At 39.9% G+C, this 14,902-nt stretch overlaps 1 protein-coding gene across 2 annotated transcripts in view; it reads left to right on the forward strand.

Moving 5' to 3' along the window:
• Window positions 1-3,263: 3,263 nt before the first annotated feature.
• Window positions 3,264-14,902, forward strand: part of GLS (glutaminase) — an 86,842-nt gene continuing 75,203 nt past the window's right edge. Inside the window, exon 1 of one of the 2 annotated variants that reach the window (XM_036744217.1) lies at window positions 3,264-3,984. In XM_036744217.1, the coding sequence (XP_036600112.1) occupies window positions 3,617-3,984 (368 nt within the window). In that variant the 5' untranslated portion in view covers window positions 3,264-3,616. The remainder of the gene's footprint in view (window positions 3,985-14,902) is intronic. The other variant, XM_036744218.1, reaches the window with a different exon arrangement.

Here is a 14,902-nt window from a genome sequence, read left to right on the forward strand (position 1 = left end):
GTGTGACTCTTGTCCAAGTCCTTCCATAAATTTTCCACAAGGATTCCACCATTCTTGCTCTTTATTGACAGGACACCAACAGAACACATAGGCTGTCAATTGTCCTTCCCTCTTGTCAGGTGACCAGCTCATCATTTCAATCACGCATTTCTTTGATGACGTCTTTTATACTACAAAGTGTATGTGTTTACCCTCATTTTACCTACATTTTTCTAGTAGTTCTTCCACTTTTTTCTTTCCAATTGTCTCTGTATAGCCGGTAACCTGGGCACTGAACTCAGATCTGCTTAATTTGATTGCCTTCATAGCATCTTGAAATCCTGAATTGTATTTTGAGACACTTTCTAAATTATGCTTAGTTATTTTAGGGGGAAATTAGATGTGTTTTTAAAAGAGATGCTTTCATGGTCCAATGAATAGTTTTAAACCATCTTTAACTTGTGTTTTCAAAAGCAGGAATGCAAGTTTATCACATTACTTGATAGGGATTACTTCCTTTTATATTAATCTATATGTATTGTGTATGTATGTATACATGTTTTCTAATTGTGGTGCTGGAGAAGGCTTTTGAGAGTTCCTTGGACAACAAGGAGATCAGATTAGACAATACTTAAAGAAATTAACAATGACTATTCATTGGAAGGAAAATATTGAAGTTTCAATACTTTGGCCACATAATGAGAAGATGGAAATCACTGGACAAAAATGAAAGCAAAAGGAAAAGGGGATGAGATGGATAGATGGTATCATGGAACAATTTACATGAGCTTGGACAGACTTCAGGAGATAATGGAGGATGGAAGGGCCTGGCATACTATGGTCCCTGGGGACACAAAGAGTCAGACACTACTGAATGACTAAACAATAACAACATGTATTGTAGGGGAAAGTAAGTCTTAGGACTTTACCCAGTGAAAACAAAAAACTACCAACAACAGAAAAAGGACCTGCACATATAGACTCCCTAAGAATTAACTACCAAAACTACAAATGTAATTTTAAACTATAGTTCTTTTAAACTGCTGTCTAAAGGAAACATGATTTTCTGTATGTTTTTAAATTTCTACAAAACCATAAACTAATGGTATTTTTTTGTGATGGAAGAATTTTGTTATTCAGCTATATACTGTAGAAAAGCATTAAGATCCTGAAAAATTTATCTCAGACCCTCAAATACCTTCAAGATTGTGACAGCTCAGAAACCTTTCTTATTTATTTATAAATCAATCAAGCACTGTGCTAAGGGCTGGGGATACAAAAAGAGGCAAAAAGTCTTTGCCCTCAAAGAGCTTACAATCTAAGCGGGGAAGAAACAACATGCAAACAAATACATACAAAGCAAGCTATATACAGGATAAACATCTTATTTTTATAAAAATAGTTTGACCTCTGGACCCCCTCATCCCCCAGGGGTCCCACTCCCATACTTTGAAGAATCTAGGGAACTCTCCCAGGTGAGGAAACTCAGTTCATTGTCTTTGGTTTAATTTACAGTTTTAGAGATTGCCTAAGGCGCTCAAGAGGTCTAGTGACTTGCCCAGGGTATGTACAGTAAAGAAAAAAAATTAAATTGTATCAAGGCTTTTTTATTTTTTTTAAAGATTGTGTTTTTACAGTTGTTAGTCTTCTTAAAGTTCAGTAAACTGATCACACATTTATTAAATGCCTGCAATGTGAAAAGTATGGTGCTAGGTGCTAGTAAGGAGAAAAAGCTCAGTAAAGATGAAGTTCTCACAGAGCTTACAGGAAGACACAAAACCAGATAACCAGCTGTACACAATAATATGAAATAAATGCCTAAGCAAAATTCAATGTGAGGTATTAGGGGGAAGGTGGGATTCTCTGAGGAGGTAGCTTTTAAATGGAGCTCTCAATTCCTGGATAGGGCTTTCTGGATTAGGGAGTGGGGGGGGGTGTAGGGGTGGAATGGGGGATGGGGAAGGCTTTCAAGCATACCCAATGTGAGCAAACACCTAAAGATTGTCCTATAGGTAGATCAACCAATATAGTTAGCATTTGATGGAATGAAAAAAAAACGTGCACAGGAAGGTTCTGGCATTTGAAAGGCTGCATAACTTAAGTGCAACCAGACTTTCTTTACTATTAACTTAATGAAAAATGTCAAGATTCTTTAATTACTAAACCTGCTGAGCTATTTCTGACATTACCATTCATGTTTCATAAATATTACTTCTGAAAACTTTGTGCACCCATGAATTTTAAATCTATTTTTAGCGGTATATGTAAAAACATTCTGATTAGGAAGCATCATAAAAAAGGGATCATGGCACACAGCAAAGAGTTTAAATTAAGTGGAATTTCTAGGATCCCGAATTCACGAGAGATTTCAAGCTAAGAATGAAGAGATATAGATATAAAGTTTAGTCTAAGTTGACAGTTATTAGCAGGCTTGGACATTTTCTCTTTAAACAATAAAGCAGATTACCTAAAATTGAAAGTATAAAAAAACCCCAACTACTTAAGGTTTTATTTTCAAGCTAACGAGTAACTGGTCTAAGTTGAACGGCTGCAATTAAAAATTCTTACTTTTTGAAGCATATGCGTGGACCTAAAAATAATTCCTAGAGGAAGGGAAATTTGTTCTTCCCCCCTCCCCCCTTTTCTCTTCTCCTTTGTGGCTTAAGTCACATAGCTGAAAGGATTTTATTCATTTTTTCCAAAACACTTCATATCTGGGTGGAAGCCAAACATGGAAAGTTTCAGGGGAAAAAAATTAACTGAAAAACGTGCCATTTGGGAAAGAAATCATGATCCTCTTAACGGGACTGCTCTGGCTAAGTGCATTTCTCCATGGCTTTATCAGATAGCTGGGGGTCCCGATGCAAGCCTGGCTGCATCCAGAACTCAATCCACCCTCATTCCCAGCTGCCCTCAGCTCCCTCTGCTCTAAAGCCAAGGACTCAGGGCCCATCAGTTTCCCCAAGTTTAAGGCCCCAAAGTCAAGAACCTTCCTGCCGCCTACGCTGCTTTTCATAGTTTAGGCTGCAAACTGCAAAAACGCTTGGGTTCCGCAGTTACAGAGACAAGAAAAACCGAAGCACCCCTAGGAGCCTGAGGGCACGCGAGAAGGGTCAGAAGCCCAGGACCCAGACCCTCCCTCTCTTCCTACGTCAGTTTAATTCCTCATCCCCCTCTCCACCTGCCCCCCTTGAACACCGGGCTTCGAGAGAAATTTGACTGCTGCGTCCCCCAATCAGAAGAGAAGTCTGTCCTGTCAGCCAATAAGAATTAGCGTGGCGGGCGGGCCTTTTCCGGCTTCCCGCCTCTGGGTGGGCGAGAGCGGAATGTCTCCGTCCCACCCCTCTGGTTAGGGCCTCAGTGCAGAGCCCTCGGCGGCCGGAGAAGCAGCAGAAGCAGCAGCGGCAGCAACAGCGGCCACACGGTAGCCGTCCACCTGGGCTAGGATCCTCGCCACGCCGCCTCCTTCCCATTCTCCACTCCAGCTCCCAAGCCCATAGGCCTTCGTTACTCCCGCGGCTCGAGAACCTTCCCGAGTAACCGCTGATCCGGCGCATCCTTCCTTCTCTAGTCGGCACCGAGAGAAGCCCCGGGTGGGGGTGGATAGTGCGGGGGTGAGCGAAGCTTAGCGGCCGGCATGATGCGGCTCCGAGGCTCCGCGATGCTACGGGAGTTGCTGCTGCATCCGCCCGCCGCCGGGGCGGCTCTGAGGCGGGGACAGCCCCTCACCACGTTGTGCCGGCGCCCCCGAGCCGGGGTCCGGGCTGCCGCCGCGGCCCGAGAGCTGTTCCCCTGGCGGGGTGGAGGCGCCCGCCAGCCCGCGGCGCCCCTGGCCCGGGGGCTGTCGAGCTCCCACTCGGAAATCTTGCAGGAGCTGGGAAAGGGGAGCGCCCAGCCCCAGGCATCGCAGCCACAGCAGCCTTCGTCGAACTCCCCCAAGGACGGCTCCGGCGAGGCCAACGCCTATGGCAACAGCGAGGGGAAGGAGCTGGCCGGGGGAGAAAAGTGAGTCGCTTCCTCCAGCCTGCGGAGGAGGAGGCCTCTCCCGCCTCCTGGACTTGGGCTGGGGAGTGGCCGGGGCCGGGATGGAGATCCAGGCTTCGAGGAAGGGAGGGAGGGAGGAAAGGAGGGAGGCGGGGGAAGGGGGGGAGTGAAGATGCCGGCTCCGCTCGGCGTTAAGTGCGCCATGTGATTAGGCCCGGCCCCTCCCGCCGCTGCGCCGGCCTCGAAGCCGCGTGCACTCCCTCCTCTCCCCCTTCCCCGCCCCCCCCTTCTTCCTACGCGCGGGATGCCCCCGCCGGCCTGGCCCCCTAGGTGCTGACGGGAGAGGCCGGAGTAGGTGCCCGGGCCACGCTGCCCGCGTGGGGAGCACGGGTCTGCCCCGCTCCCTGCCCCCACCCTGGAGCGTCCTGCTACCCGACGCCTCTACCAGGATGAGAGCCACGTGAACTTCCTCTAGTGATCTGCGGGGCGGGGGGGGGGGAATGGGAGGGAGGGAGTGATGGTGGAGCTTCACAGCCCATATTTTCCTGATTTGTCACACCTTTTGAAAAGGTCGTCTCCCACCATTTCTTCTCTTTCTCTCTCCCTTCCCCTCTTTCTACCCCTTTTCTCTCTCCGTTTCCTCTCCCCCTTTTTGTCTGTGTTCTCTTTAACTTGCCCTCCTGTCTCCTCCCTCTCCTCTTTTTGTCCCTCTTTCCTCTCACCACCCTCTTTTTCCCCGTCTCCATCTCCCTTTTCGTCTGTCTCCTCCTCCCTCCCCTCCTCTGTCTCTTTCTCCCTCCCCTTTCTGTCTTTTCCTCCCTCCCCTGTCTCCTCCCCACTTCCCTGTCTCCCTCTTCCCTCCTCTTCTCTGTCTCCTTTCTGTCCTCTTCCTCCTCCTCCTTTCCCTCCCTCGGACCTTGCCACCACATAAACCCTTGGAAACCTTATGTTTCAAAGTTAATAGTGGTATTTCTGAGGAGTCTCCTTTACTTTGCTGCAGAACCACTAGGAAACCAGATTATGAGGAAAGGCTCCTGTGGACCTGAGGATGGCACGAGTCCCTTGCTCCCACTCACAAGCCGCTTTGGCGTTCCTGATGAATTCTTTAAGATGTGCTGATCCTTCACTCTTAGAAAAGAGTCAACAGAGAGGCAAACTGAAGTATTTAAAAAAAAAAAACTTCAGTAGTGATAATTTCTGAAGAATATCCTTTACTGCTATGCAGAACCAACAGGGACACCTGAAAGCAAACTAGATGATGAGGAAAGGGTTCTTGGAGATTAGAGGATGGCAGAAACCACCTGCCCCCACCCAAAAGCAGCCTTGGATGACCCTGACGGGTGTATTGTGTAGGATGTGCTGAGATCTCTTAGGAAGCAGTCGAGAGAGCCAAACTGAAATAGGACAGAACTGATTAAACTGATGAAAAGAAATAGTCACTCAAAGCATACGTTAGTCAAGATTTTTTTTTTTATTAAAAAATGTGTTTAGTCCGTTGTGCTTTCTTCACTTATTTCAACAAGCATTTTGCAGGAGGTGTGAATTTTTCTTATTAAATATGTGAAACCTAATAAGCCTTGTAAAATCTAAATTGACAAAATGTAGAATGAATTCTAAACTGTTACTCTCAGTGAGAGGTTCTCCTTTGTACTGTTGTCTGGCATTTGACTAAGGATGTGATCTCTGGTATTCTACTTTTTTGCTCTTCTTACCGTCCTCTCAGTAGAGTAATGCAACAGGGAGCTTGACTTTTACGGTGGTAGCTTGTTTGCTGTTCTGGTAGTTAACTTTGGTAACTCTTGAAATCTTCCCAAATGGTTCTTTGACGTGTGCATGTGTTCCTTACCCTGCTGTAATTGTTTTGTCAGAATGGAAAGCATTACAGCTTTTTAAAAAATTTTCGTAAAAGCTGTACAATTCTGCACTTTTTTTTTTTTTTTTTTGGACAATCTCAGAGCTGGAGAGAGAGAGAGAGAGAGTGTGTGTGTGTGTGTGTGTGTGTGTATGTAAAGAAAACAAGTTTTATTAGTTATAGCATGTTTACTTCCTAGAATTTAGGTAATTTATTTTTTTTGAGGCAGCCAGTCAAGAACTACACTGAAAGTATTTACATTTTTTTCCCCTATAAATATCATTACCTCCGTATGAATGACCTCAAGGTGAAAGCATGTCTAGGGAACCTTTTGTCTTTTTTATTAATTCAGTCTAGCCAGTGAGACAGTTACCAACAGATGATAACTAGTTGCAGAAATGCAACAGCTTCTGTGTGTTCTATAGTAGTGTCCCAAAAAGCCACAAGATGGGGGTGGTTAATACACAGACTTTCATGCACTCTGTTTTGTCTTTTTTTCTTCTTTTTCTCTAAGCTATACATAAATACACACATCATACACACACATACACCCCATCCTTATATGTATTTAATAGGATTTAAATTGTCAATCTAATGGGTAAGTCATTTAAATTTTATGATCCTGTCCCCCATATCTTTTTGGAGGTTCTTTGACCTGTTTTCCCCTCTACCTGCACCCCTCCTCCACCTTGCAATTCATTGGAGAGGAAAAAGCCTTCCTTAACTTGCATAGAAATGATCCATAATGGGGTCCTTTGACTTGAATTTGTGAAATATGGATAGAAATTCAGTATTTTCTGTTCCAAATACATTCAATCTATATTAATCTTTATTTACCAGAAAGATTGAAAAGACATTTTACTGTTATTAGATTTTGGTGGAGGGGTGCATTTATAAAATACTTACAAAACAGTGCTCTCCATTCTTAAATAACCATCCTCTTTATTGATAATGGGTCAATAAGAATGGTTACCTTTACTTCTATAGATCAAGAATAGAATTTGAAAAATGCCCATTATTAAAGTCAGGAGTTTAAGATCAAGTATACACAATATAAATGGAAATCAAAAAGAAAAATTTGATACTTTTTTCAAAATAAGCTGAAGTTCTTTCTGGAATTACTGTTTGTCTGAATAAGACAGCTTCCTAAAGGTCTGCTGCAGCATCTATGAGGAAAAGAAGCGTGAATGTAGTTACTAGTTAGAAGCAGATGAAGACAGAGAAAAGATAGACGAACTTGAGTATATTTGAGTGAAAAAGACAGATTACTTTCTACCTAGTCCTTGATAGTCCCAGAGAAGGTAGAATTAACACCTTGTTGTTTCAGAGTAAACTTAAAAAAGCCAAAGTCTTAGGGCCTATTAACATTCTTGCCATATTATAGAATCAGTCTTTGTCTTAAAAAATGGATCCATCTTCTTAATTTCTACATTACCTAGAAGCTTGTGTATGCCTGGAATTTATAATAAAAACTCCAAATATATCTGTGGCTATTTTTGAATACACTGTTGGGTTTTTTTTTTTCATTGACCGCCCTATTACACTCAACTTTAAGTACAGACATTTGCTTTTAAACTCTGGTACCTTGAATAACTTAAAGATAGATTTGACTTGTTTGAGAGTCAGGGATAAATGAACAAAACCTCCTAGGTTGAGAAACAAGTGAACAGCAGGAGCATGGAAATGGAGAATTCATGAACTAGAATTTCCCATCCCCTCTGGAAGGAGAACCTTAGAGATAAATCTAGTCCAATCTCTTTTATAGATAAGAAATTAGGATCCTTGAAAAGTGATTTGTCCGAAGTCACTGTGTAGACAACGAGGCAGAGCTCAGACCATTTAGCTTCCTGATTGTTTCCTTTCATCTCAGCTTCCTAGGGCAGACACTTGTGTTTTCTGCATTTATTTCTCCCACTATGCCTAGGAAAATACTTGTTTCATGCTAAGGGCTTAAATCCTTAATGAATGCTCTGCTAATATATTATGAGCTCTCTTTAGATTTTTTCTAACAATTATTTACATTTTGAAATATCTGATTTGAAGGTATTACAGGTTGGTATTGTGAACAGCCTGATTTGTTGGCGAGGGGTCTGACCTCAAATCCTGGCTCTGTTATTTTGTCTTGGGCAGGTGACTTCTCTGGGCCTCAGCTTCTTCATCTGTAATGTTAGAGGAGTGGACTAAGGTCCCTTGAAGTTCTACATTTATGAGCCTTTAAATTATTGCAATAGGAGGGCCAACCTTGAAAATGACTCACTATTCAGCTACTTTTTTGCAGTGCAAAAATATAACTCGTGCATCATATGCTTGCATTGCGTGGTGCACTCAGTAGTTGGATGGTTTAAGTTGGATCATTCCTCACTTTGCACTGACCACCAATTTTGATTCAGAGGTCAGTGGTAACCATTGTGTGTAAAATGAAGATTTGATACTACTTTAGAGATGACCTCTTTCCCTAAGAATTAGCAACATAGTAAAGACTGGCTAGGAGATTCCTAATGTTTCTGAAATCTTACCTCTGGGGTAAAGAACCTCTGGAGAAAGAATTCCATATTTGGAATTCCCTATTGCCTGAGTGTTTCTGCCCTCAAAAAGTTGTATCTTTAAAAGTTTACTACCTTAGAGCATAATGGTGCTAGCAAGATCCAAGGTATCAAATTTAGTTCTCAAAAATTTAGTTGGCTTCACACAGAAAGTGTGCATCATCACAGACTACCATATATGCTAGATAGCCATCTTAGAAATGTGTGCCCTTGGTGTCATTTGGAGGAACCAATGGGAAGATGTGGATGTTTGAAACTTGAACTCATCACTGCAAAAAAGCATAACTCTTCTATGCAAAGAACAGTATTCCTTAAAAAAACCAACTAGCAGTCTGGTTCATATCATATGTTGTAGCTAGCTAACACAGCATACATTATAAGCTATCAGTTTTAATCTATTTTCATTGAATTCCTCCTTTTTATTGGTTCTGTTTTTAAAAGGGGGCTATAACCTTATATAAAAATAAAATCGAGGACTTAGTTCAGTGTTTCGTATATCCATGGTTTCATAGGTGTGGGCTACCAATTAACTTTGCAAATTGTATGACTGTTGATGGCCTATGAGATTTGTTGTGGCCTCAAAGCTCATCCCTCCAAGTATGACTGAGCCTCCCTGAACTTAGCAAGTCAGTCCTTGTACAATAAGTAGGGTGTGTCCAATCATAGGCCAATTGCTTGGAGTCTTTCCAGTTTGAGGGGAAAGACCTGCCAGGAACTTTTGCCTTGCTAGCATAGCTATCAGGAACCTGGAGTCATCTTATGAGGCGGCATTAGAATATAATTTTATTAGTAGTCTAGAGCATATATACAAAGTAGGGAAAACTAATGATTTTCATGTCAATTATGCCAAATTCAATTTCTGATTTTTTTTCCTCAGTATTTTTCCCCTTCTAAGTACACTTACATAGAAATGTATATATATGAGGTATCTGTGCACTTTTAAAATCCATTGAATTATAACTGGTGAATATATTTTTTAGCCTTGAAAAATAAAGATTTGATAACTTTAAAAGTTGACCTGTGTCCTGTTATGCTTGTAGAAAAGCAGACTATTAATGTATAGTTAACTGATGTCACTATTATTTCAAAACCAGTCTTAAAATGACTCTCCTAAAATTACTTGCCATTTACTTGCTAACGGCATGCAGTTAGATAAGATTGGTCTGATTCTAGCTATATCCCAAAAAATTATTATGGAATAATACTTTATAGTTACTACTGTATTGCTGTAGTGTTCTGCTGGTGATCGTTGGGGTGAGCCACACATCTTTGGGTGGTAGTGGTGACTGTAAGCTGTCAGCCTACCCTGAGGGTCTGCTAAAGCCTAGTTATTTCACTTGAAACCCTTTCTGGTTTCATCCCCTAAGCTTGCTCAAACTTCAAAGAAAAAAGGGAATGTTTAGGATTGGTATTCTAGGATTCTAAGAACTGTGTTTATTAAATCCTAGATCTTTGTCTAGAAATTGTGGGTGTAAATATATTTTGGCTTTAGAGATATAAAGGACTGTGACAACCTCTGTACGTTCAAGCCTTGGTGAAGGGTGGTAAAGACCTTTTTTAGATTTAGGTTTTTTCCTGTAGATCACAACAGAAAAGTGACCATCTTAGATTTACATGCCATATGTTCTAGAAGTTGTTTAACTTCATAAAGGGCGTATATAGTATTATATATTCCAAGCAGAAATGTTTTTAGGTAGTTTAAGTTTGTGGATTTTGTAGTTCTAAGAAGTTAAAACAGGAAGTCGAGTGGGGGGAAAAACACAAAATCTTAAGATACTGGGGATTACATAGCAAATTGAAATTTAGTAATGTTTCTGAGTGTTAACTATCTTCTTTCCATGTTGTTATAGCCCAGTAAACATTAAATTAGGTTCATGGTAATGAGATAGAGTTGGTAAGTGCAAATAATTTTATATTTGGACACTGAAATATGTGTTTTTTGAATCCTTCAATAGTGACCCATTAATTTTGGTGGCTAAGCTTAATTCTGTATTTCCAAATGTTTGATGTAACCTAACTCAGGTTTCAAGATAGCTTGAAAATTTAATGTTTTATATTTTTCTCTTGCTTCTGATAAATGAGAATACGATTACTGTATTTAATAACATTAGTTTAACAGTAACTTACTTTTTAAAGATATTTCTTAAATATATTCTCCATAATGTTGGAAGAAGGTTCTTTACCTTTTTTTACGGACAGAACTGCCTACCTCAAAACTAGCTAACTTTGGAAAGGATTATCAAATAGAATTTTTATTTATTATGTTGTATACAGTGTGTTTGCTTACTTTTATCCTTACTTTTATCCATGGAAATAAGCATGAATTTGCTGACTAGTGAAATTTACTCAAAATATTTGTTGTTTCTTTTCAGTTGTTTTGAGCTCATTTGAAAGAGATCTAATTGAAGATTTTTACGAGGAAATTGCCAGCTAGAGTGAAGGAAATCACAGAAAACAGAAAATGAAATTCCTGTAAAAAATTTTTTTAATGGTTCAGTAGCACTAAATTTTCTTTTTTTAAAATAAATTTATTTATTTATTTTTAGTTTACAACATTCAGTTCCACAGGTTTTCCGAAAAAGAAGGGAAAAAGAGCAAATAGTTTGCCTCCATCTGCATTCAGACTCCATAATTCTTTTTCTGGATGTGCATAGCTTTTTCCATGATGAGTCTTTTGGGGCTTTGAACCTTGCATTGATGAGAGGAGTCAAGTCTATCAAAGTTAGTCCTTACAGAGACTTTGTGACTGTAATTGTGTATATTGGTCTCCTGGTTCTGCTCGCCTCACTTGGCATCAGTTCATATAAGTCTTTCCAGGTTATAATGAAGTCCCTCATTTCTTATAGCACAATAGTATTCCATTACATTCGTATACCACAATTTGTTTAGCCATTCCCCAGTTGATGGGCATCCCCTTGATTTCCAATTCTTTGCCACCACAAAAAGAGCTGCTATAAATGTTTTTGTACATATGGGTCCCTTTCCTACTTATCTGGTCTCTTTGGGATATAGCCCTAGAAGTAGTATTGCTGGATCAAAGGGTAGGCACATTTTCATAGCCCTTTGGGCATAATTCCAAATTGCTCTCCAGAATCACTAGATCAGTTCACAACTCCACCAACAATGTAGCAATGTTCAAAGTTTCCCACATCCTCTCCAGCATTTATCATTTTCCTGTTTTGTCATGTTAGCCAATCTGACAGGAAAGATGAGTAGCACTAAATTTTTATAAAGCTGTATAATTACCTATGATTTCTGGATTATTCTAATTCAACTCCTTACTGATTTGCTGATAAATGAAATACTTAAGACACAGCAGATGTAACTTGATACTAAAAAATTTAAGTAGTATTGCCAAGACAAAAGACTAAGACTAATTTTTGATAAGTCTTCAGGTGAGAGTCCAGCAGTTAATGTAGGGTAATAGAGCTGTTGGAAAAATTTTGTCATGGGATTCAGTGCTGTTTGTTGTTTAAATGTGCTTGACCAAAAACAGCATTTAGGTAAAATAGGTAAAATTTAAAGCATAAATTTAAGGCAGTTACCGTCCTTTGACTACTTATCAAGGGAATATTCAATAGAGATTGGTAAGTAATGTTCATTATCATTTGCTGATGTGTAAAGAAAGATACATTTTAAAAATGAAAACATCTGTTTTAAACCAACTGATAATTATGCTAAGCTAAAATTATAGTTTTCGGGGATGGATATGTTCTTGTAGTCTGCTTACTTGTAGCATAGACATAAAGTAGATTCTTTAAATGGCCGGCTTGAAAAACTATCAGCCTAATTCCTTAGAAGTAATTAAATCTGAGGGAAGTTAGCTTTCTTACTATGTCCCAAAAGTACTAAATTATGGATTGAATCAGTAATTTCCATGATATGATTGGGAATGAGATTGTCCAGTGTGAGAAAATTTTGCAGGTAGCTGAAACTTAACTTATTTAGGTACCAAAACTTTTGATTTAATAAATTTTTTGTGTAAATTATTTTAAAATGTACTAAACATGTTGTTTTAAGTGTAGTATAGCAAATATGTTTAACCTTATGTTGATGATTCAGGGAGACTCATTATGAAGAGGAATGATTTATTACAGGGATTTGGAGTCAGGTGACCTGGAATAAAATTCCAGCTCTGCTACTTAGTAACTGTGTGACCTTGATTAAGTCATTTACCTGTTGGAACTTTCATTTTCTCATCTGCAAAATGATATACTTGCACTAGAGCACCTTAATCTTTTTTGTGTTGTAATAATAACAGCAGCATGCATTTATATAGTGCTTTAAGGTTTGCAAAGTGCTCTACAAACATTATCCTATTTTATTTTCATGGCAACCCTGCCATGAAAGTAGGTGTTATTATTATCCTCATTTTACAGGTGAAGGAACTGAAGCAGACAGGTTAAATGATAGGTCCTGGGTCACACAGCTAGTAATTGTCCGAGAAGGGATTTGAACTCAGTTCTTCCTGACTCCAGGACCAGTGCTCTATCCACTAGGCCATCTAACTGTCACGGAACCTTTTGGCAATCTAAAGCCTATTGACCACTTCTCAAAACAAAAAAAAGTAGTGTGTGTGTATGTATTTAAACATATAAAATACAAGGCATTGCCATGGGGAAGCTGAAGCTGGTGTGTTGCTTGAGCTTGGAAATTCGGAGTTACAGAGGACTAAATCCTTCAAGGTGTCCGTACAAAGTCTGACACCAGCATTGCACATCCCTGGGAGTGAAGGGTCACCAGGATTGTCCATTCCGTAAGTGATGCCACCCTTCCAGACAGGGTGAGGTAAGGAGACCAAGTCTCAAAAACAAATTTAAAAACTCAATTTAGGATTATATAGGAAACTAATTACATAAAGTACAGTTATCAGAGTTAAAAAAATAAGTTCACAGTCCTCAGATTTAAGAGCCACTCAGAGGTCTCTCCAGCTCTGAATCCTATGCTGTTATCCTAAATTACCTCAGGCAGCTGTGTTTTTTTCATGACTTGTAGTTTGGTTTGTTTGTTTTTTTTTTACCTTTTTCTCTTGGTGTTACTTTTTGTTGCTGACAGCATACCTGTTTTTAATAATGATCTTCTGTCTTTTCAGCCCATAATAAGTAGTACTATTAGAATTATCTAAAAGTAAGCACCTGAGGACTCAATAAAAAACAGGAACATTAATACATGAACTTTGTGGCATCTGTATTTTAGCTGCCTAGAATCCTAGAGCTATAGAAATTTAAGACTCTTGGGGACTCTAGAAATCATCCTTTCTAACATTCTTGTTTTACAGGTTTGAAAACTGAGGTACAGAGAGTGTAAGAAATCTTCAAACCCTTCATAGCCTGGCTTTTTCCTTACTTTGCAGTCTTCTCATACTTTGTCCATTCTACATACTTTACAACTCAGTGACACTGTCGTCTTTGCTGTTCCTTGAACAAGACACTCCATCTCCTGACTCCTTGTGTTTTCAGTGACTGTCCCCCATGCTTTGAATTTTCTTCCTCTTTACCTTTTTTACCTTCTGGCTTCTCCTGGCTTCCTTCAAGTCTCAGCTATAAAATCTCATCTTCTGACAGAAGTCTTTCCAAGTATCCTTTAATGCTGAGAACACTGATCAGTTAGAGTCAACAAAGGCAATAGGTTTTGTGGCTAGAACCTGCTCTTAGGGAGTCGAAACTCCATTAGACTGATTGTCCCAAATTAGAGACAAACTGTTAAAATACTATACTTAAGTTTGGAAGCTCCAACTCCAGTTAAAGCCTCGTGCTAAGGCCTAGTGAAAGCCTTCTTCCTTGTTTCCTGAACTGGCAGAATATAAGGTTCTCTTGGATCCAGAGTGTGATTGTTTTGTTTGTTTCTGTAAACTCATGGACTGTTAGAAGAGAGAGAGGCTCTTACATTCTTCTTACAGATGAGATAAACTACAATCATTTTAGGGGGAGAGGGAGGTGTGGGAATGTGGCATCTTTGTAGCTGGTGCACCTGAAAAACCAGGCCACAGAACAGAGCAACTAAGAGGTCAGATCTGTTGCCTCTCTCCCCTTCTCTCAGGAAAAGGATAACAGGGAGAATTCTCCTAGAATATATAGTGGTCATTCTTTATGGAAAGGTCCAGCTTTTCAGGCTAGACAGTTCTTATTAGAAATAAAGAGCACTACTGTGACAGTCGAAAGACCTGGGTTCTAGTCCTGCCTACTACCAACTAACTGTGTGACTTTGGACAAGTCACTTTGTCTCTTTCCACCTCATTTTGCTTGTTTGGCCAATGAAGGGGATTATACTTTATCTGTAAGGCCCTCTTATATGTATAAGACTGAGTATAAATAGGGATGCCATTTGGGCACATGACATACAGTAGAATTCATAAATAAAGGGTTATGTGTCATTTTTCAATAGCATAAGCTGTATCAAGATATTAAAGGTTCTATACTTATGGAACATTTTAGTTCACTTACTGGACAGAGCTAAAATCTGATATTTTTCATTTGTGGTGGGGCTCTGTCACAAGTGTTGGAAGTCAATCTAAAGATGGTGTTGCTCTAAATAAGCCACATTT

This window comes from Trichosurus vulpecula, chromosome 2 (assembly GCF_011100635.1).
Source record: "Trichosurus vulpecula isolate mTriVul1 chromosome 2, mTriVul1.pri, whole genome shotgun sequence".
NCBI lineage: Eukaryota > Metazoa > Chordata > Mammalia > Diprotodontia > Phalangeridae > Trichosurus > Trichosurus vulpecula.